A 24,552-nucleotide genomic window follows, 5' to 3' on the forward strand; every position below is an offset into this window, starting at 1 on the left:
GGTTGCACTTTCTTTTTGCACTGGGTGGCTCTCCTTATGGGGCACACTCCTTGCACGTGGAGCTCCCCTATGCGGGGACACCCCTGCGTGGCACGGCACTCCTTGTGCACATCAGCAATGCGCATGGGCCAGCTCCATATGGGTCAAGGAGGCCTGGGGTTTGAACCACGAACCTCCCATGTGGTAAACAGACACCCTATCCACTGGGCCAAGTCCGCTTCCCTATTTTCACTTTTAATATTTCTTTTTTTCTTTCTGCTCCTCAGCTTGACACATTTCAAATGTCTTGGCTTTAAGTTCACCATCTCTTTCTTCTGCCACCTCCAATCTGATGTGAAACCCTCCTGGACTTTTTTCATTTCAGTTATTGCGGTCTCTTCAATTCCAGTGGTTCTGTTTGGTTCTTTTTAAATTTTCTATCTCTTTACTAAGACTCTCAGGGTTAGGTTGCTTTCTCACCAAAGTCAGTTACCACATGTTGAAGCAAGATGGTTGTTGTTCTCTGCCTGGTTTCTCCTTCCTGAGCTTCCTCTTTCTTCTGGCATAGGTTTCGTTTCTTTCTGGTTTTTCTATATCAAGCTCGGCTCTCTTCCCAAGGTTAGCTGTAAGCTATCAGGCAAATGGTCTATCTCTCCCTGGGGCTTTAAGCTGTTAGAGACTTCTCCCTTTTGTCACATGGCAGGATCAAAATGACAAAGTTCTCTCCTCCAGGGGGTCTTCTTGAATGAGTGTCCATTTATATCAGCGTACCAATGAGGTGGGAACTCAACATGAGTCATGCCTTAATGACTTAATGACATGGTCAAATTAAAAGCCCTAAATTTATGTTATCAAGTAAACTTAATCAGAGGCCCCTCACTGATTTTAATGCAATCCAAGTATATCGCACCCAGAGAAACAGATTAGTTTACAAATATAACCTTTGTCTTTTGGGGATTCATAAATATCATCAAAATGTCACACTCTCCTTGAGCATTTTTAAGAACATTTTTTAAAGGCTTCATTCAGGATGTCCCCATCATCAATTCCTTCATTGCTGTTTTCTGTATTTTTATGCTTTTCCTTTGGATAGGCCATAATTTCCTGTTTCTTTGTTTTTCTTGTACTCCTATTGTATACTGTACATTTTAATATTGAAAACATTAACTCTAGGATTTATTCCCTGAAATGTCTGATTCTTGATTTTTTAGCCAGCTGGTGATAAGACAGAAATTTTCTTGAGCTTCCGTCCAAGAGAAACAGGAAGGTCTGCCCAAAGACAGTGCAGAGTGTGAGGTTTTCCCTGTCTTTCTGGGCCTCTGTTCTGTCCTGGGCTTTTGCTTATTAGTTGCTTTGGATTCCCCTGTTTCCAGGAGTTTGATTGGCCCTTATGTTTCCCAGGAGAGAGAATTCCCTCTCTTGGGTGTTTGAAGCTGTCAGGCCTTTCCACCAGACTGTCCTCCTCTATAGAGGACACTTCTTTTCCTGTCTCAAACTGCTTTCGCCTGGAAGGCAAATTGTGGGAAGAGGGCATAATGGAGAGAACTTTCACAAGTCAGTCTTTGCCAGCCAAAAAGGGATCCACAAAGGGGTCACAGATCAACTCCAAAGTACCCCAGGGAGGGGATCTGGAAGTATGCAAAGATCTTCTCCAATAGCTCCCTAAAGATGAGTTTTCCTGGCCTGTCCAACAAATGCAGCCCTTCAGCTAACTATCCCCTACAGCCCTAAGGAAATGCAGCATCTTTAAGTCTCCATTGCCACTGCCTTTCTTCAGGGCAGGTGGAAACAATGACTGCTGTCACCCTTGTCCAGGGTGGATTGAAAACAATAGCTGCCCTCAGCTGGCCACCAGTGATCCAAAGTCATTGATCAAAAACTATGATCAGTGATCAGCCAAGCCCATACCTGTTTTGGGAAAGAGGATTTCTGTCACCAGAGACTGGACTCCACAGCAGCCTGCTGCTGGAATGGGCGGATGGGCACTGGTAGCCACCATGGGGAGAGAGTAAATTACTATTCTTTTCTATAATTTATCAGCCTCTTCCTCCTGCTCTTCTCTGGATGTGCTACAGTGTTTTTCTGGCCTCTGGAGTTTCAAAATAGTTGCTTTAGACAGTTCCTTTGGTGGAAAGACTGAGTCGTGTAGCACCCTACTTTTCCATCTTCCTACAATTTTATTTGGTTATATTGAACCTTAATTCTTTTCCCTGCTTAGTCAGCCTTGGACCTTCCAATTCTCAGCTGTCAAAGTGAGTTTTCTAGAGCCCAAATATGGTATTTAACACTTGCTGCTGAATATGTCAATGATTTTTCCATCATTTGTTATGATCCAAATTGTTCAATACAGCATAAAGGATGTCTCTGTCTACTTCTTTAACTTGACTTTCCACCACTTCCCATCTCACTTACCCTGCTTCTCTCTAGTCATTACAAAACAGTCTTTAGTTCCTTTAACAAGCCTTGTTCTATCTTCTTTGTGCTCTTATTCCTCTCCATATCTGGACTGCCTTTTCCCACTTTACTCAGACTCACCCTTTCTAGGTCATCTCTCCTGAAACACTTACCTTAAATCCTTGTTTTACCCTAAGTTAGATGTACTTCCTTCATCAGAACTCCCATTACTGGGCTCTATCATGACATATTAGGCTGTATTAAATTGCCTGTTTATTTATATCTGTCTTCCACTAAACAGGAATCTCCTTCAGGTTACCATCTGTTTTCTTTGTCCCCAGCACCCAGCATTGTATCTGTTATATAATAGACCCTTAATTAACACTTGCTGAGAAAATGAATCAAGAACAGCACAGGCTAGGGTTGATTTCTTCTCAGTGTGTTCCTTTAACAAGAGTCAGATGACCACATTAAACCCGGTCTTAATTTAGGTGTTGTTTTACATGGGTATAGGTAGATTATTTGGGGAGGTAATCTCAGGAAGCACAACGAGGGAGTACAGAAAATAAGGCAGAGAAAGGGAAAAAACAAGAAAGGGTGAGTATATGAGTTGGGGACTACTGGGTCTTGGGCCTTCCTGGGACCCTTTAAAAAGCCCCCTGGAAGTCACCTCAAAATTGTCCCTCTGGATAATGGAAAACCTGGGGTATTTATCCACTGACTGTGTTAACTTACCTCACACTCCCAGATTTGTGCCAGTACATAGTCAAGTAAGAGCACATGGTCCCAAAAAAGAGCTAGGGAGAACCAGCAAGATGGCAGTGGAGTAAGGAGCTCCTAGAGTCAGCCCCTGCTACAGGGCAGTTAGCAAACATCCAAAGCTCTCTGGAGCTAGCTGAAGCACCTATTTGGGGGCTCTAAGAGACCAGAAGAGCATCCTGTAGTGTCCTTGAAGGAGTGGAAGGAGGACACTGCCCATCTTCAGAGAAGACTCGTAAGTAGAGCACTCCATGCCATGGAGGCAGGAGCCCATCCTCCACTGGAGGTACAAGCCGCCTCAGGAGCTGTTCCATAGCTGGAATTGAAAGCTCTACTTCCCCAAAATGGGGGAGGAAAAGACAGTTGGGCACCAATTTCACCTATGATGAGGAAATTCAATGGGCTACAGTATAATCCTGAGAACAGCTGGAGTTTGAGCCTGTCCAAGTCAGAAAGAGGCCGAGAGCTGCCATCTTAACTCTGTGCCTGGCACGATGGGAAGCGGGGTGGAGTGAAAATCCCAGTGCTCATGTGGGGACTGGCTTCTTTCCATCCAGATCATATTGCAGGTCTAGCCTAGACCCCAGAACCACCTCTAGCAGGGAGGAAGCTCTGGGGACCTGCATCAGTCTCTCCAGGATATGACCAGCCAAGCTGCAGAGGCCAGTGATCATCCTACTCAGGTGGCACAAGCAGCTCTGTGATGGGAATTGAAAGCTCTATTTCCCAGAAATGGGGGAGGAGGAGACGGTTGACTGCCGATTTCAGCTACTGAATGGGAGACAAGGCTGGCCAAGAGATAACCTTGGTAACAGCTGGGGTGAGAACCAGCCCAATTCAGAAAGAGGCCTGTAGCCACCATTCTGACTCTGCCCATCCTGAGGGGAAGCCAGGCTGACTGAAACTCTCAATGTTGGTCCCTGGTGCAATGAGGGCAGCTTGAGCCTCCACAGCTTACAGCACGAACCACATGCTTGGCTCCTACTGTGTAACCAGCAAAGGAGAAACAAGAGGAAGCCCTAAACTAAAGAGAAAAATTGCACCCAGAAAAAATACTCTAGTAAGCCAGATGCAAAGACACCAACAAAAAATTACAATCCACACCAAGAAACAGGAAGCTATGGCCCAGTTAAAGGAACAAGATAAGCGTCCAAATGACATAAAGGAGCTGAGACAACTAATTACAGATGTTCAAACAAATCTCTTTAATAAATTCAATGAGATGGCTAAGGAGATTAAGGATATTAAGAAGACATTAGATGAGCACAAAGAAGAATTTGAAAGCATTCATAGAAAAATAGCAGATCTTATGGGAATGAAAGGTATAATCAATGAAATTTTAAAAACATTGGAATCATATAATAGCAGATTTGAGGAGGTAGAAGAAAGGATTGGTGAGCTTGAAGAAATGGCCTCTGAAAGTGAACATACAAAAGAACAGATGAAGAAAAGAATGAAAAATTTGAACAAATTCCCCGGGACCTAAATGACAGCAAAAGGCCAGCAAACATAAGTGTTATGGGTGTCCCAGAAGGAGAAGAGAAGGGAAAAGGGGCAGAAGGAATATTTAAAGAAATAATGTTAGAAAATTTCCCAAACCTATTGAAGAACATAGATATCCTTGTCCAAGAAGCACAACACACTCCCATCCAAAAAAATCCAAATAGACCAGCACCAGGACACATACTCATCAGAATGTCGAAGGCCAAAGACGAAGAGTGAATTCTGAGAGCAGCAAGAGAAAAGCAATGCGTAACATATAAGGGATATCCAGTAAGATTAAATGCTGATTTCTCACCAGAAACCATGGAGGAAAGAAGACAGGGGTCTGATATATTTAAGACACTACAAGAGAAAAACTTCCAGTCAAGTATCTTATATCCAGCAAGACAGTCTTTCAAAAATGAGGCCAAAATTAGACTATTCACAGATAAACAGAAACTGAGAGAATTTCTAAGCAAGAGACCAGAATTTCAGGAAATACCAAAGGGTGTGCTAGTGCCTGAAAAGAAAAGACAGGAGAGAGGGGCCTGGAAGAGAGTCTAGAAATGAAGATTATATCAATAAAAGTAACTAAAAGTGTCAAACGAGTAGTGAAAATAAAATATGACAGATAAAACTCAAATAGTCTGGAAAAAAACTTAACCAATGATGTAAAGCACTTGTATTCAGAAAACTGCAATTCAATGTTAAAACACATCAAAAAAGCCCTAAATAACTGGAAGAGCCTGCTCATGGATTGGAAGACTAAATATCACTAAGATGTCATTTCTACTCAAATTGATATACAGATTTAATGCAATCCTGATAAAAATTCCACCAGCATTAAAGAAAAAATTGAAAACATGACCATTAAATTTATTTGGAAGGGTAAGGAGTCCTGAATAGCCAGAAACATCATAAAAAGGAAAAGTGAACCCTCATCTCCAGACTTTAAATCATAATACCTGCCTATAGTGGTAAAAACAGCATGGTACTAGACTAAAGACAGACACAATAGACCAATGGAACCAAATTTATGGTTCAGAAACCGAACCTCACAGTTATGGTCTAATGAATTTTGACTAGCCTGTCAAACTCACACAGCTCAGGCAGAACAATCCATTCAACAAATGGTGCTGAAAGAATTGGACATCTATAGCTGAAAGAATGATTAAGGATCCCTATCTCACACCTTATCCAAAAATTAACTCAAAATGGATCAAAAAACTAAAAATAAAAGCAAGAACCATAAAACTTCTAGAAGAAATTATTGGAAAATATCTTCAAGACCTGGTGGTAGGTGGTGGATTCTTAAAGGAGATAAGAGGAGGACTGAGTGGACTACTGATGTTTAATATATATAGAAGTTTTAAATAGCTTTACTGTAAAGTTGTGGAAATGTATTGAATGGACGGTAACACACAGTGAGTTACAGCTAATTTATAAATGGGGATGTGACTGAAAATGTTAGTCTAGTTATGTAAATTCCAATTGACAGAATGCTTGAGAATAATCTAGGAATTGGATAGCACAGTAACTGAGAATGTGGTTGATGGTACAGATGCAAGAGTGTCCTTTGTTAGCTATAACAGCTGTGTATCACTATTGCGGGGTATTAGGAATGTGGAGAAGCATGGGAAAAATGCAGCTGGAGTGACCTATGGACTGTGGTTAGTAGTAATAATATAATATTCTTGCATCTATGCAGAAGATATACTGTGTTGATAATACTGAGGCAGTATGGAAAATGTAAGCCAAATGTACACTATGGACATGGTGATAATCAGATGATATTATTTTATCTGTAGTAAATGACACCACATTGTGGTGTGTTGATGGAGGGGTGTTGTTTGGGAATTCTGCACATGTGCATGATTGTTTTATAAGTTTACAACTTCTATCATAAAAAAATACATTTAAAAAATAATAATAGGGTGGATTGGTAGAAAAACAGACCAAATGTAAAATAAGAACTATGATTAGTAGTAAGATTTTGACAGTGTTCTTTCATAGTTTGTAACAAATGTCTCATTGACAATGAGAGGTGTTGGTGGAGGGTTGATGTAGGGGACGCCTGTATGATGTTATGTGTGTTTGCTTTGTAAGTCCACAACTTTTACTAGACACTTAATTGTTTATGTATGTTCATATACAAATGATATAAAAATAATAATAATTGGATTGGTTAGGGGTAAAATACTTTGTTTAGTAGCAATATTTTGACAATGCTCTTTAATCATTAGTTAAAAAGGTTTAAAACAGTCCAAGTTATTGGTGGTAGGGGGAGATGTTATACATGTTTGTTTGATGTTATATATGTTTGTTTTGTAAGTTCACAGCTATTATACACTTATTGTTTATGTATATTTATGTATGAGTGATATATTTCAATAAATTTTAAAAAAGAATTTTAAAAATGAGCTAGGGCAGAGAAGCAGAGAGGCACAGGCCCTGAGCAGGTAGCAGTGAATGTGCAGGTTAATTTAGAGAAGGACTGAGGTATGGGTTTGACATCAACAATATCTGCCATCATCAGCAAACTGAACATGTATAAACTAACATTGGACATAGCTATTTAAAGTTTCTCTATGAACAACACGGAATGATTTCTGTTCCCTTCAGAATACTTAAGGATTATAGACATAAACACTATTTGATTCAGTGTCATTTTGGATCAAAACATTCCCCAAAGGAAAGCTTCATGTTTTAGAAGTTCTGTGTTTTTATCCACTGATAAGTCATTTTCCCATTTTGAACTGTGGGGTTAGAAAATGTGTTTTATTTTGATTATGTTTGTTTCCAACAGCTTTGTCTATAAAGCCTCATAGATAGGGTTTTGACGTATCATTAAATAGCCATGGATATCCATTATGATGCTCAACATAATGTGATTTGCCTTCATACTAATACTCTCTGTGATCTGAGGCTGCATTTGCTTCTTTTAAAAGAGGTTGAGTAGCGAACTTACCAAATAACCTTTGCTCAGTTCCTGCTATACACAAAGTCCCCTACAAACCACTGTGCATACACATGGAGTAAGAAATGCACAGTGTAAGGAAACTTACTGCTTAATGCTGAAAGACAGAAATGCTTATACTTTATAAAAATTGCTTACTAATGTGTTTTCAAAGGATGCATAATTTGATGAAGTTAATCTGTAAAACAAATCTTGAAGAATGGGAGTTTTGGTACAAGTGTTGAACAGAAAACTATAAATCAGACATGTGCAGGTGTATATATGTGTATCGGAGCATGTCAAGAGTGCCATCCTTCCATCTCGGTCCACTGCTTCCTCTACCTGAAATATTTTAACACTTCTTTAATAACTCCTATTTGCCTTTTTAATATTAGCTAAAGTGTCACCTCCTGTATTAGTTTCCTATGGTCTCGGTAACAAATTACCACCACCTTGATGGCTTAAAACAACGTGTATTTATTCCCTTACAGTTCTGGAGGTGAGAAGTCCTAAAATCAAGGCATTGGCAGGGCTGTGTTCCTTTAGAAAGTAGGGGAGCATCCTTTTCCAGCTTCTAGATGTATTCTTTCCCTCTTCGTTCAGAGACTCTCCCTCCATCTTCAAAGCCAACAATGTAGCATCTTCTCTCCTCTCTGACCTCTCTTCCCATCCTTACGTTGCATGTTGCATCATCTTCTCTTTGACTGTAACTCCATTGCTTACCTAAGAACACCTGTGATTGCATTGGCCCCACCTGAATAATTCAGGATTCTCCCTTTTTTCAAGATACATAAGTTAATCACCTCTGCAAAGTCCCTTTTGCCATGTAAGGAAACATATTCATAGGTTCCAGGGTTGTAGGCCTTTATTCCCTCTGCTGCCCCTCCTCCTGAAAGTTATTCTTACCTCTTTATTCAGAAATTATTTTCTGTTTCTCTGAATGCCACAATTATCATGTCTAACTACCAGCTCCAAGATGAGAATTTTTTAAATTATTTTGAAATTTGGGGTTAGCCTTTCTACTTTCACTATAGTTTTCTGGGTGGAAAAAATGTGTATTTCATCTGTGCAGCAAGATAGGTCTGAATTGGGATCCTGAAACTGCTTAGTTTCCTACCTTCTAAAGAAGAAGAAGCCATATTCCCTAACTGAGAAGAAAGTAGACAGTGGAGTCAGATTTCAGGCTCAAATCCCCACTCTACCACCTATTAGTCAGCAGCTTCTGTTGCTCAATACCCTCAGTAACAGGGAAATAATTATAGTATTTACCACATAAAGTTTCTTGTGAATATTAATGGGGGAATATATAAAAGGTGCTTAGAACAATGACTGGCACATAATATTCACTCATAATTATTGTTATCCTTTCCTACTTGTGAGATTATTGTTAAGGATTAAAGTGACAAGTAAGGCACAGCGCAATCCTGATGCACAGTAAATTTCAATACATTTTTTTTAAAAAGATTTATTTACTTATTTATTTCTCTCCCCTTTCCCCCATCCCAGTTGTCTGTTCTCTGTGTCTATTTGCTGCATCTTGTTTCTTTGTCCGCTTCTATTGTTGTCAGCGGCACAGGAATCTGTGTTTCTTTTTGTTGCGTCATCTTGTTGTGTCAGCTCTCCGTGTGGGCGGCGCCATTCCTGGGCAGGCTGCACTTTCTTTTCTGCTGGGCGGCTCTCCTTCTGGGGCGCACTCCTTGCGCATGGGGTTCCCCTACGCGGGGGACACCCCTGCGTGGCAGGGCACTCCTTGGGCACATCAGCACTGCACATGGGCCAGCTCCACAGGGGTCAAGGAGGCCCAGGGTTTGAACCGCGGACCTCCCATGTGGTAGACAGATGCCCTAACCACTGGGCCAAGTCCGCCACCCTCAATAGATTTTAGCTTTTGATTTATTGTTACCATTGTCATCCACATTTAACACAAAAGGTAAATGAAGTCAAACAGCATGAAGAAGGGCTGTTTCAAAGGTAGGAATTTAGTGAAATGTACTAAAATTTGTGTTAATAATATGAATTATTTCAGGCTCTCTTATTTTCAGCTCCAAATGGTGACAGGTAAAAAGATATGAAAGGTCAATAGTGTGATGGATAGAATTTATTAATTTCAATGACTAAATAATAGTAATAACTAAAAGCTTTTAAATATTATAAAGTATTTTCAATTATGTTATCTCATGTGATCTTGACTTGACTTAATGCTAGCTCCAGGCAATATCTAGCAATCTGATAGCTATTTGATTATTTAGGCTTCTCACATTATTATCATGCTCATCATGTAATAACACTTTTGTCTTTTATATCATAGGATCATCAAGTACCACCTTTTGTTTCCAAGGCAAATTGAGCCATTCCATTCAAATGTTTACAGTAAATAGAATAAAAACTTGTGGAATCATCTTCCTCTCTCATAAATGAAGCAACAGCAAAGTAGTACAGTGTCTCAGCTGTTTGTTCAAAGTTCCTCAAATAAGTTTTACTTTTGCAAACCAAACCCTCTAACTTCCTGTATTCTGTGAGCTGCGTTATATGCAACATGACCGGCAGACACATTTGTTGTAATTTTTTAAATATGTGGAAAAAAAGCAAGATATCAACCATGTATTACCTTAACCAAGATGCCAAATTATCTAACTTGTTTCTCCAGGCAAGCAGTCCTACTACAGGGACAGCTCCCAGAAGCCAGTCAAGGTTGTCTGTCTGCCCATCCACGCAGGACATCTGCAGGTAAGTGCGAAACAAATGATCCTATGTAATCTTTCTTTTGGGCCAGTGCTTTTTATTCTTAGTTGACATTGTGAGAATGCATGGCTTTTGCTTCTGCTTTACATTGTCCATAGACAATTTATTCAGGCTTAAATTTTTTTCCCTTTATTTCATTTTCTTCAGTTGATCTTTATTTGTCAACCTCTGGTCCATGCTGTCATTCTCATCTTTTCTCTTTCTGTTTTTTACATGGCTTTCCTCTCCATTCCCATTTCCCACCCTGTGCCCACTGCTTTGTCTAGATCTGCCACTTTGCATGACATGTCAGAAGATGCCTTTGAGCAATGCACCCCTGTCATGGTGCTGAGCCCTGCTAGGAAGGAGTCCGGTAAGAAACCACTAAAGCAGAGGCCTAGGAGGAGGAGAAGGACCTCTGAGAGATATGAGCACGGGCAAGAACAAACCCAAGGAAGAAGAAATGAACTTCACCTCCAAATTCCAAGTGTCAGGTGGAGTGAGTTTCACACAGATGGTTCAGATTCATCTTCCCCAGATGAGAGTGATTGGATTCAGGCTAAAAGAAGAGCTCAAGTTAAATTCAGACTGTCACAAAGAAGAAGAAGAAAGAGTAAACAATGTGAAAAGATGGATGGGTCTTCCACTCCTAATGGAATTGAACTTGTCGACTTGGAAGCCAAGAGTAAAAAACAAGAGCTGATTGAATGTGAGAGTTGCTCTTTAAATCTCCAAAGAGGAAAAGGCACAAGGTACCAAGAAGGCAGACTTCCCCTGCCTAGGGGATCCTTTCAGATTAAGAGACCCTCAAGGAACCATGAGGAAAGCACAGGTAGATACCACCAGAGAGACCCTCAGCTCTTGCCTAGTCTTAGGCAAAGTGAAACAATCAAGAAAAGATTTTCAGAGAGAGATTCTAGTACTGAAATCCTGGCAATTCCAGCAGTTGGCAAGCTTGTGGATGATGCAGGGATCCAAGTAAATAACTCTGTTCAGAAGTCTCCTGCCACCTAGGAAGAAGGGTCTGATAATGTAGAAGTATGCAGGTCAGTCACTATTGAGAAAGACTTTTTGCTTTCCAAATACATTTCTTCCTGCTTTGGGTTTGGTGTATGTTTCATATCAACACTCCCCCAAACATAACGTTTATTCATACTACTCTTTAATTGGATATAAGGTGATTAAACAAGGTGAATATGAGAAGAACAATGCTAAGGTATCCGTGAGTTTTGAATGCTGTTTCAGAATAAATAAAATTAGATTTTTCCTCCTCTTCCTTTTAAGTAGAATAATGATTTGTCCTGGCAAAGGGACAGACAAATCAGCTAAATCTTGTACCCATTGTAGTTAAGACAAGAATAGTGGAGGAAATCTGAGTGACCGTGCATGAAACCTTAGATCCTTCCCTGTAAATTTGGTAAAATGTTCCCACCCTGACAGACTTGGGTTACTTAAGGTCAGATTTTTATATCTTAAAAATCTCCTCTGCAGTTGGTGCTGATTTGTTTTCCATTTGTCTGACTCAGCAGGTGATTCTAGAATGAAAGGGCACAGAAACAGGTCACGAACACATCAGGATTGCTGGAGCTTTCAGGGAAGAGGACCGCATTAACTTTACCGATAATCATATGCTAAAAGGTTTCAACATTTAGAAATTTCATAGCTTTGAGGCTGCTTTCTTGCACTTTTTACCCCATAGCATACATTTTCAAAGGAACTTAATGCTTAAAAGAATTATAGGTATATCCATGATAATATGCATAAGTGGGACAATTATAAGCAAACCAAATATTTTTAAATCTTCATATTATACCCAGTCATTCAGGTTGGTTTGATTTTGTTTACAAGCAAGTAAAGTGTTTCGTTGCATAAAGTTTGGTTATTTTGGTTTGCCTTTTTGGAAGTTGAAATTACTTTATAAAGCATCTCTATGTGTTTCATGTGAATCATGTGACTCAGAGAATGTTGTCCACGCCTGTTGGGAGCAGGACAAGGGAGGAGAATTAAGCTCTGGGTATGAATAATGTTAGAATGGATTATATCTCTGACAGTTTTATAAGATGGTCATTCATAAATGGTCATATATTTAGTTAACAGATATTCAGTGAGAATCATGTATCAGGAATTATCCTAGGCATAGAAAAAATGGTAGTGCATAAGATTTATATAATCTCTGACATCATGGAGCTTAGAGTCTAATGGGGAATGTAGACATGAAACAAACTATTTCACAATGCATATGTAATTACAATTGTGATAGGAATATCAGAGCATATAACAAGGAGGCCTAACCTCTTCTTTTTAAAGAAAGGATATTTAACCCAGACTTCTGTCAGTGAAAATGAAAGGTGTTATTTCTTGCCGTGGGTTATTATCAAAATATACAACAAGGTGACTACTATGGGCAGCACATTACATTGGATGCCAAGGATAAAAAGTGGCAAAAGACTTGATTCTCCCCTTAAGTGACTTAGTATCAAGTGGGAGACACTGAGTCCTTCCTGAAAAGAAAAAAATTCAAGATAGCATACAGATAGTATGAGAACAGTGGTAAGTAACTAGAAATACTGCAGGAACTGGAAGAAATAAAAGTCTCTGAGAGTTGGCACACTCCATAAACCCCTAAAGAAGAGATGAGACTTAGGCTGAGAAAAGTAGAATTTTGATTGGCAGTGATGCATGGAGGCATTGCAGGCGTTGAAGGCAAGGGAAATACCATTTGTCCAGGTGGAATGAGAGAATGAGCACTTTGCATTTAAAGAACTTTGTGTGAACTTGCGTCACTAGGTTAAAAGGTTTTCATAGATTAATGAGAGCTAAAGATTTTTTTTTTTAATTGTGAAGAAAATGTACATAGCATTCGAAGGAGTTGTACTCTGTTCTGTACCTCCATGTTTTCAAGCTGTCTGAAAGGGCCTTTTGAATTCCAGGGAGGCTGCCTCAGAAGGTGACAGGTCAGGGGGATGGTGTTCCCTGCAGATCTTCAACCAGAGAAGTTTCATGATCATCTCTTTTATATAGCAGAGTTCTACATAAAATATCTTAAAAAAAAAAAAACACTGCAAAAAAATAAGGTGCAAAAGCCATTGCTAAATGAAATAGGACTAATGAAGGACAACATTTACAGACCAGTCGCCTGTGTCCCTGAGGATGGACTGGGAAAGAAACCTCTATTTAGGAGAATGAGTTGTGATATGGTAGAAGTATCCTACCCTGAGGTAAGTAGGACAAGGAAGACAGTGGGTAAAGAAAGGGGGGAACAAATTGCACTGGCATTCCACCAGGTGACTAGGAGTGATCTTAGTGCTCAGATGTGAAGAGAGCAATAGACAGAGGAGTCAAAGTGTACTCCAAAGCATGGAACTTGGGAGACAGAAAATGCCAGTGTTACTGATAAACGTAGGAGAGGGCAGACGCAACTGGTTGGGGAGAGAAATGGTTTTGTTCAGTTGCAGACAGACTATTTGAGGTCACACTGACATTCCAGGGTCAGTTTTCAGGCTGACAATGTAAGTCATGAGATTAAAATGCAGAACACTCAGGGCTGAGTCTGGGTAATTTTTCAATCTTTATTGAACGGTACACAGCCTGACAGTAAACAATCGCATATTTGCAATTGTGGTTCATATGATTTGTTAGCACAATGAAACAGAACAAATGTATTAAAAATGTAAACTCTTCTCAAGGCCAGGGGAAGGCATATGGATCGGGGAGTCCTTCTCAGAGAGGGGACGGTGTTACCTGGAAAATGAATTAAATCTCTAAATGGTATCACACCTGAGAGAAAAGCTTCAGAATGGACAGGCGGAGCACAAGCAGGTCCTGGGAAGGAGAGGACCCGTGAGAGGGTGAGCAGTGGCATGTGAGCTCACAGCCCTGCTGCTTCAGACAAGCATAGGCAGGACCAGACTAGCCACAACCACAAAGCGGAAGAAGCTCCTAAGCCCTTTCCCCTTTTCTGTTCCCGGCATCTAGTACCCTCACGGCCTCCAGTCCCTGTTTCCCACCCTAATCAAAGCTTCTCTATTAACCAATTATCACCTTAGAGGAAATTCTGTCATACCCACAGTTATGTACAGTGGGGAAGACTTGGGCTGGTATTTATTAAAAATTGCATTTAAAAAACCATGAATCAGATCACAGCCCCTCATCGAAACTCTTGAATCAGCTCTCAGTTGCCCTTAGTGGAGAAAGTTCAAACTCTTGAATATGATTTACAAGTCCCTGCATGATATGCCCTAGCAGATCTGCCTCTCCAACTTCAACGCGCCTGATTAACGATGACCTCTTCACGCTGGTCTGTTTGCAGTTCCCTGAAAGTACCCAGGCCCACCCCTCCCCCAGACCTGGAATACCTTCTCACTGCACCATCTGCCCTTTACCAGACTAGCGCATAGTCATTCTTACCTTGGCTCGAGTGTCATTGCTTTAAGGAGTCAACCCTCTAACCAGCACTCAGGTCTCCTGGAAGTCACTTTCATACCATAATTTTTCCTTGTTAACAAGGTTCGTGTGAATGACTGAGTCAGATTTGTTTGCCCCAGTATCCAAAGTGCCTGGGACAGTGCCTGGCAGATATCACATGCTCAGCACATAGTTCTGGAATTGAGAGACTTAAGGAAAGTGCATTTTTCTCAGGGACACAGTCATACCACATGGAATGATAGCCCCAAGGGGCGGAATTCCTCACCTGTTTTTAAGCCAGCATGTAAAACCTTGTGATAGTCCAACCTTGGCAGGCAACAGTCAGAAAGACAGATCACTGAGCCCTGTGTCCAGAGTTTCTGATTCCCTTAGCCTGGGGTAGGGCCCTTGTATTTACATTGCTAAAGTGTGTCCAGGTGGTGCTGATGCTGCCGATGTGGGGATTGCACTTGGAGAACCACTAATCCATGCCACAAATTTTGCTTGTGCTTGAGGCAGGAAGAAAAGCGGGGAAAGGATGAGTTTGGGAAGCAGAATTATGGGTGTTTTTAGTTTTCTATCACAGCACTTGAATGCTGACAAAAAGCCTAATTAGATTACTTTCCTAGATTAAAACTGTCACACCAGTATACTGAGGGTCATGTCACTAAAACCATAGATTGACAAATTACCAGGAACTTGGATGTCATGGTTTCACTCTTGCTTCCCTTTGATATCACTTCCTCAACCCAACTACCCCCCATTTCTTGTCAGCAGCTCAACAAATTCCCCTAATTTCCACAGTCTTTGGCTTTTTTCCCTCTCCACTGTAAGTTTCCAGTCTAATCAAATCCAATCATTTCTTCTTCTGGATATTGCTTCTGTTCTCTACATTCTTTCTTAGTGCCACTGTTCCATTTTGGACCTTCTCCTCTCTTCTGTTCTCGCCCACACCCATCCTATAGCCTACTAGCTGATTGGTCAGGACTCTTCCAAGTTATAAATGCTAGGCCCCAATTCAAATGAGCTTAAACAAGAAAGGGATGTAGTAACCATAGAAATAGGAAGTCCAGGATTACAGATGGCTTCAGGGACTGCAGAGACTCAATATGTTTCTTTCACTCTCTCTCTTCTCCACTATGTGCTCTGTTCATTTGCTTCAACCACGGACAAGGTTCTTCACATAGCAGAGGGAGGAGACAGTGTGGACTGAAGTAGCTTCAGGCTTTCATTCTGCCAGCAGTGACCTAACAGGAAAGAGAAATGTTCTTGTCAAGCATTTATACATGAAGTGACAGGGAAGGATTATAATTAACCTTATTAGTTCACATACCCCTCCTTGGGCCAGTCACTCTCACCAGAGGCAGGGGACACTATGCTGGGACCAAGTTCTTGGCAGGGAAGGTTACGTTTAAATTGCAGCTATGGTGACCCTACCAGAACCATGTGAACTGAGGAAGGGACATTTCGACAATGAAAAAAGCAATACCAATGCCACAAGAAGTGAGAAAAGAATTATGAGCCGGGGGAAGGAAATCAGTAGATCTCAACTATACCACCACTGGATGCTACTGTTCCTCCCTAGATGACTTTCTCCCCCTCTCCTACTGTCCATATTTAACTAGGCTTCAATAACCCTCCTCAGTGAAGTTTTTGAAACTATCCTGGTCCACAATGATCTTCTCTTTCTTGGACTTCTCATCACCTCTTTAGACAATACCACCTATTTTTAGTATTCAATTACTTTTTCATGGTTTCATGTATATTAGGTCTCTTTTCCTTACAGAATAAGCTCCCTGGAAACGGAGATCATGTCTTACACCTGTTTTGTGCCCTCCTCTATAGAATCAGATCAATTCTTACATTTAGCAATTGTTAAAACAGCACTTTAGGGATGCCTGTCATAATCAGTGAATGCTACAGGGGAAAACTTGCAAAAACCATGGGACAATAGTGGAAGTTGGGTGGTGCAGAGTAAAACAAATAAGGATATTGAATTCCATCATGGTTTCTTCAAAAGAGGAAAAGCCTAAAGGTAAATGATAGTTACTGGTAATATTCTTTTTCTATCTTGGGTTGGGTGGTGGTTTGAGGATATGTTTTATACCATATATACATTCACTTTTATTTTATATTTATATTGCTAGGAATATTCTCATTTCTTCATTAAGAAATATTTTTGAGGAGAAATTGGATGAAAACCATGGCAAAAATCTAGTTTGAACTATTTTCATTCTTGTAAACTGCAGCAACTTTACATGGAAAGATAAAATTTCCCAAGTCTCAAAAAGTTCATAACAGAAAACTACTTTTCTGAAGCAGGAAGAGCATGCTTTTTTGACAAAATGCTAGCATTGTAGTATTGATTTAGATAATTTGTGGCTAAAAGGCCTGAGCTCCTAAGAGAATTGTGTTTAAATTTTCCCTTGTCATCATATCTATGTATTCACTTATTCATCATTCACACAATGAAAAAATATTTTTTGGAAATTTATGTCAAGGCAATGTCATAGAAGATGTAAAAACAGTGGAAATGACAGAAATGTTCCCATCTCTCATGAGCTTATATTCTCCTTGGTAAGACAAATAATAAAACAGGTAGTTGTAATAAAAGCAAAATAAATTCGTGGATGATGTTAAAGGAACACATTGCATCTAAAATAAAGCAGGGTTTTTAAAATATTCTTTATTATTTTTTTTAACTTTTTTAAAGAAGTTTTAGTTTACAGAAAAGTTACATCAAAAATATAGGGGATTCTCCGGGGCGGCAGATTTGGCCCAGTGGTTAGGGTAGCCGCTTACCACATGGGAGGTCCCCGGTTCAAACCCCTGGGCCTCCTTGACCTGTGTGGAGCTGGCCCATGCACAGTTCTGATGCGTGCAAGGAGTGCCCTGCCACGCAGGGGTGTCCCCGGCGTAGGGGAGCCCCATGCGCAGGGAGTGCACCCAGTAGGGAGAGCCGCCCAGTGCGAAGGAGAGTGCAGCATGCCCAGGAATGGCACCGCACACATGGAGAGCTGACACAACAAGATGACGCAACAAAAAGAATTGCAGATTCCCGTGCCACTAACAACAGAAGCGGACAAAGAAGATGCAGCAAATAGACACAGAGTACAGACAACCAGGGTGGGGGGGAAGGGGAGAGAAATAAATAAACAAATCCAGAGGGGGCGGGAAATATATATATATATAGGGGATTCTCATATACCCCACCCCCTCAACCTCCCACATTTTCCTCTGTTAATAGCATCCTTCATTATTGTGGTGCATTTGTTAGAGGTGATGAATAAATATTGAAGCATTGCTCCAAACATAGTCTATAGTTTACATTATGGTTTACACATTTCACCACACAATTTTACAGGTTTTGACAAAATGTATAATGGCTTGTACCCATCATTGCAATATCTTGCAGAACAATTCCAATGTCCCAAAAATGACCCATGTTTCACCTGATCTTCTCTTCCCCTCCCCTCAGAACCTCTGGTGACCACTGTCTTATATATATATATATCAATCTTACAAGTTCTCCCATTACTAGACTAATAACTAATAAGTTTACTTTGGTCCTTAGTTGTATTCCCTTATGTTTGTTCATTCCTCAATCTTGAGGATTTTGAGATGGTGATGCCCACTCTGCTTCCAATTGAGTGGGGGCTTGGATCCCATGGGGCAGATGGATGGAACTGTCTTGTTGCAGTTATAGCTGCTTTCTGTCTTTTGGGATGGGTATTGTCCATCATCATCCTTTTGTTAGTTGTCCTGAATGAGTCCAATGAACTGGGAGTAGGTATTGGCTACAACTCTGCAGAGATTCAGGGCTCAACTGATATAGGAAGATTTAAGTCTCTGGGACATATATTTAATGGGTATAGTACAAATTATAGGTTAATAAAAGGGTCAGAAGAACCATATGTAGGGAAATTATGAATGAGTTGTATCTCTCTTACATGAGAAAATAGGTTAATTTCCTCCTATTCCTATTCCTATTCCTGGACTATTAGTTATAAGAAGGATGAAGTAGTGAGACATGAGACAAGATGGATAAATCTTGAAGACCTTATGTTGAGTAAAATAAGCCAGTCACTAAATGACAAATAGTGCCTGACCTCACTGATATGATCTAAACTTATTGAGCAGACTCACCAGAGATAGAATCTGGAAGATAGGTTACCAGGAGACAGAAAGTGGTAAACTGATGCTCAATCTGGGCAGGACCTATGATAAGGTAGGAGGGGGTGGTTTGGCAGGGGATGAGCCTGATGGTGGTGTAATGATGTGAGTGGGGTTGTCAGTGCTGGAATGTGAGGGTGAACAGGGTTGGGGGGTGGGTTGGGCTATCCATGGAAATGGGGGGACAGCCAGAGGAAGGAACGCGAGCTTTGGGGAGGACCTAAGTGAGTGACATCATGAAATAACTGTATTTCACATTTAGGATGGTTTTATGTAGGAAGCCCCAGATAAATTTGAAATTTAATAACTAAGGGAAATTTTTTTAATAAACAAGATTTTCAAAGTAATATAACATTTCAATAAGAAGTTTGCTCTCAGTATTTATTTAGAGAAAAAGACACAGCACTTCTCTCTACCTTAAGCTTTCAGGTAATTATTTCAGTCTTTGGGAAGACTGCTATCCCATCTGCTCGATGAATACCCTTAGAATATCTGCACACATTATCATCATCTTCCTTGGATACAGTATTTCCTGGGGCAGCCTCTTTCCTTTCACAGTCTCTAGTTGTCAATAACTCCTTTCTATATTTTATATCTATCTTCTTTTATTTCCTACTTGTTGATCCTTCCTTCATATTCACTCAGTAATAGATATTTTTATGGTTTTTGTTATTTATTCTGTTACATCTCTTTATTGCTTTTTCTCTACAAAAATAGACTATGAAAATCCATTTTATGGGTAAAAGACGTGCTGTTCAGAGTTTTCAATGTACATGTGAGAAAGGTCACTTTAAGTGGCCTAATGGGAAACAGTCATTTCCAACAGATAACATTTTCTTAGGAAAGTTTGCAAATCTCTTCTCTTCCTATAGTTTGCCTTTATTTTGCTGAGTCTTTTAAGAATTAATAGCAATCTTGCTGCTGTTCATTTTAATAACAGCTGCATAGGTAGGAAATACAGGTATGAACACTGTTGGAAACCTGCTGAGCTGTTACCTGGTATTACTCAAAGCCATAACGCCTGGCATCTGACTTTTCATTTCTCTCTTCTTGGAGTGGTCATATTTGGAAAAGGTAAAATGGCCCTCTCTTCAATGATACAATCATAAAATGAGGAAAATGGGATGTGCTATGTCTGCATTAGTATTATGCTACAATGCCTTAGAACTAATTTCTTTCCTTGAAATGAACAATTTCATTCATTTCAGTCCTCGGTAAAAATTCAGATATATGCTATGTTTCATTTTACACAATAAGGGTTCCTTCAACAAAGAAAAATATTTATGACAGCACATTTTAATGTTATAAATATTTAGTATTTTTCACACGATCTATCAGCATTTATCTCAAGAGTTTGATTTTTAATGAACAAAAACAATGAACTAAGACACTGATATATATAAATATATATCTGAAATATGAAAAAGTAACCCAAAAAGGTTGTAGAAATGGTATTTTAATGTCTTTTATTTGTCTTTTAAAGACATGCCTGCTCTTAGCAGTTGTTTTTGTTGTCCCCCTCCCTCCTCAATTTGAAAAAGACTTTCCAGGAATGGACTGACAGTGTCATCAGTAATACTGATTATCGTGACTGATAAATTATCTTACATGATCAAGCCCAAGTGGATTGATTAATTGCCTTCTAATTTGGCTAAACAGGTCACTCTAAATATTTGGACATAGCCATGTGTTCTGTAGGCTTTTAACAAGATGGCCTTTCAAAAAAGAACAAAGAAAAGATAGACATTTTCCTGCTTAAAAAATCATATTAAAGTAGATTTGAATATCAGAAATTTTTTAACCTCAGAAATTTTCAGAAAAGGAGATAGAAATATGATGCCCTTCGGCCATATAAGTCAGCATTTGCATATTATAAGGTTGTTTATATTGTGCTAAAGTTATCTTTTCTTCAATTATTCTTACGTTTGCTAAATAATCAATCATAGTGAGGTGTAAAATGCTGGATAAGAAGGATTATTAAATGTAGTGTTTAGCTACTTTTTAACTTAAAGAATGTTCAGGTGTACAGTAATTTTTAATTAAATGCTACCTTTAATGAACTTATATCTGATTGGCAATATACGATTCCGATCTCTGCCTCAAAAAAAAAGTAACCATACAAAACCCCTCTCTTCTCTCACTCGCACAAATTCATTTAAAAAACGATTGTATGTGTATTAAATTCAGGCTTCCTGCAATTTATGCAAACAGAAAACTAACATGTATGTATAAACTGATAAATATTGAGTTGAGTGTCTGTTGCTACCAAATCATGATTTACATCTGGGCATTGATTTATAGCTTGAACATTTTCTCCAGTTAGGTTCTCAGCTTCCTTATAACCGGTGCCGAGTAGTTTTACTTTCATTTAAAATCTTATGCAATCATCCTCAGACACAGGTAAATTGAAATACTGGTATCTAATTTGGTTCAGAACTTAAAACGCCCCGGCAGCAGGCTCAGTGAGTCGTCATTTGCTCAGAGCGCTGTGACAGTCGAGCGTTCGCAGTGTTCTACCTCCCACCTCTGGCGGGTGGAAGGAGGACCCCAGGAGCCTATTAGTTCCCCTTGATTCACTTCCAGGTTTATGCAGAACTGAAAATGCCTCAAGACAGAAGTTCCTGTGTTTGAGGAAGCTTCTTGGAGATGGATTTTACTTTAGACATTATACAGAGAAATTTCTTCTTTCTCAAGTTTGCCCAACAAGTGATAACCCAGCCCCTCTATTTTCTCCCTCACTAGCACTGCCTTCTTCTTGTTTGGCCCTCCCGAGGCCCCCCCTTAACAAATTCTGGCGTCTTTATTTTGGAGACTTTTTGAAAGAAATTAAAATATTTTGCCACACTTTAAGATGGTAACAAAATGGAAAGTAAAGGGGAATGGAAGAAAATAAAAAATAACAGAAATGAAAATACAGAAGCCATATCCTTTCAAAATGCCCCAAGAATCAGAGGGATCCTGGCTCCAGTCAACTTCCAAAAGCCTCAAAATTATTCCACAGTAGAGGCAGAAAGGGTCTGAGAGGCCACTTTACATGGTGGTTCTTTTTTTTCTTTTTTTTTTTTTTTAATATTTATTTTTATTTATTTAATTCCCCTCCCCTCCCCCGGTTGTCTGTTTTCTGTGTCTTTCTGCTGCGTCTTGTTTCTTTGTCCGCTTCTGTTGTCGTCAGCGGCACGGGAAGTGTGGGCGGCGCCATTCCTCGGCAGGCTGCTCCCTCCTTCGCGCTGGGCGGCTCTCCTTAGGGGCGCACTCCTTGCGCGTGGGGCTCCCCTACACGGGGGACACCCCTGCGTGGCACGGCACTCCTTGCGCGCATCAGCACTGCGCATGGGCCAGCTCCACACAGGTCAAGGAGGCCCCGGGGTTTGAACCCCGGACCTCCCATGTGGTAGACGGACGCCCTAACCGCTGGGCCAAAGTCGGTTTCCCATACATGGTGGTTCTTGATATTTGCTGCATGTTAGGCTCATCTGGGAAGTAGAAAAGAAAAAAAAAAAAATCAACCCTGCTGTTAGGACCCCACACAGCTCCTACTGGAAGTGGGGGTCAGCATGGGGATGTTTTTAAAAGCCCCTCCCCCTGATGGTTTTCCTGAGCAGCCAGGGTTGAGAACCGCTGACATTCAGCCCAAGCTCAGGTAAACGAATTGACCTGCAGAAGATACACATGTAGTAAGAACAATGCTTTGGAAAGCAGGTCCACTTGGCAGCACCTCCATAATCTGGGCACACTGGAATGGAAACCGGTGGTGCCAGTGTTTCCTCTCAGCTCCTGAAACTAACTGAAATTTGGGACAGTTGTCAAACTTGAGAACCTCATTGGTGGGAAGAGAAGAGAGCTTTTACTAGCTTTTATCTTGGATTAAACCTCAAAATTTCTCATCTGGTTGGTATCAAGAATTGTCACTCACTTTTAAATGATGCTATTAAAAATAATAAAAGCCCATGGTTAAAAAAAGGACAGTCCCCGCACCAGTAGCTTCAAAATCACCTGAGAATTTGTTAAATACCCAAATTATTGGGCCCCAGCCCAGACCCATGAGTCAGAAACTCTGGGGGTGAGACCTAACCCTCTGGGTTTTAAACTGGCCCTCTAGGTGAGTCTGATGCACACTAAGGTGTGAAAATCACTGAAGTAGAAAATACAGTTAAGAAAGCAGGCAGTTGTTACAGTGTATTTGTGCTGCAATGGGTTATATACAGAGTATCAGGAAAAGGAGTCTAATGCAGGTCTGTGTGAGTGACAGCAAAGCATACAGCAAAGTAAAGTGTATTTTTGTATTGACTGATTTTCTGTTTCCTTTTTTATTTTTATTTTGTTAAGATTTATTTTTTTATTTCTCTTCCCTTCCCTCCCCCACCCCTCCCACCCCCAGTTGTCTGCTGTCTGTGTCTATTCACTGTGTGTTCTTCTGTGTCCACTTGTATTGTCAGCAGCACTGGGACTCTGTGTCTCTTTTGTTGCGTCATCTTGCAGTGTCAACTCTCCGTGTGTGCGGCACCACTCCTGGGCAGGCTGCACTTTTTTCGCACTGGGCGGCTCTCCTTACAGGGCACACTCCTTGCGTGTGGGGCTCCTTTATGCAGGGGACACCCCTGCATGGCAGGGCACTCCTTGTGCGCATCAGCACTGCACATGGGCCAGCTCATCACATGGGTTAGGAGGTCCGGGGTTTGAACCCTGGACCTCCCATGTGGTAGGCAGACACTCTATCCATTGAGCCAAATCCGCTTCCCCCTTTCCTTTTTTAAATGATGTATATATGCAATCCCAGAGAGTAACCAAGGAAATCAAGACACATGTAAATAAGGGTGAAAAAATATAAAGTCCATGAAAGTGCATACATGAGTTATACTGCCAAGTTTAATCCTCAAATGCACATTTACCCAAGCCAAAAGAGTAACAGGAATCACAGTAAACAAACCAATTGTTCAGAAAAAACACAGCTTTTGTGGTAATGAGAACTGACTTAACAAAATTTCTTCCATGGGTCCTTATGATGAGGACATTACAAAATATAGTGGATGGCATCCTTGGCTACCCGCATTTAAAATATGCACTCAACGGTAGTACAAGTGCTTTGACAATCAAGGATTGGCAGAGGGTAGGATTAGGGTCCTATCATGAAATTATGGATGTGTTTGAATTTTCTCAACATTTACCATTGTCTATGGAGATTGTCCTTCATTTTGTCTCCATCTTTTCATCACTTTTTGATCTTTTTCCTTCTTGGACAGAATTTTGCACTAGGAAATAATTCTAAATGATAAATTGGTATCTTTTGTCCTCCACACCCAGTATGGATGAAATGCTTTAACTATGTATGCCAGATACTACAATTTGCTGTATCTCTTCTCAATCTTCTTGTCTTTCTGTTAAATCACTGAAGCAACTGTCTTTACTTGAAGATAAAAGCAATAAAGTTTTAAAAATGTGTAACCTCCACATGGAGTTTAATGAGAGGTAGAACTCAAACACATCCCCAAGTCCAAGCAGTTAAAAATGCTAGAAAATAACAGGATAATTTGGTTTTATCTTCTAAGAAACTGCAGCAAAATCTTAGATACATCTAAATGGAGTATCTGAATATACACATTCACATAAATTATAGATGCATATCACAACTGACATGAAATGTCATGTTTTAAACACTTAGAATTCAGGTAAAACAATGTCTTCCT

At 40.2% G+C, this 24,552-nt stretch overlaps 1 protein-coding gene and 1 long non-coding RNA gene across 2 annotated transcripts in view; one reads left to right on the forward strand and one right to left on the reverse strand.

Moving 5' to 3' along the window:
• The window catches only part of LOC131273244 (uncharacterized), a 50,707-nt gene extending 40,438 nt beyond the window's left edge, over positions 1–10,269 (reverse strand). Inside the window, exon 1 of the long non-coding RNA XR_009180396.1 lies at positions 10,179–10,269. This is a non-coding gene — a long non-coding RNA (uncharacterized lncRNA). The remainder of the gene's footprint in view (positions 1–10,178) is intronic.
• Positions 1–24,552, forward strand: part of MARCHF1 (membrane associated ring-CH-type finger 1) — an 876,835-nt gene that overhangs the window by 772,990 nt on the left and 79,293 nt on the right. The window contains 2 exon segments of the mRNA XM_058275488.2: positions 10,218–10,297; positions 10,579–11,337. Coding sequence (XP_058131471.1) covers positions 10,218–10,297; positions 10,579–11,337 — 839 coding nt within the window.

Source organism: Dasypus novemcinctus, chromosome 1 (assembly GCF_030445035.2).
Source record: "Dasypus novemcinctus isolate mDasNov1 chromosome 1, mDasNov1.1.hap2, whole genome shotgun sequence".
Taxonomy (NCBI): Eukaryota; Metazoa; Chordata; class Mammalia; order Cingulata; family Dasypodidae; genus Dasypus; species Dasypus novemcinctus.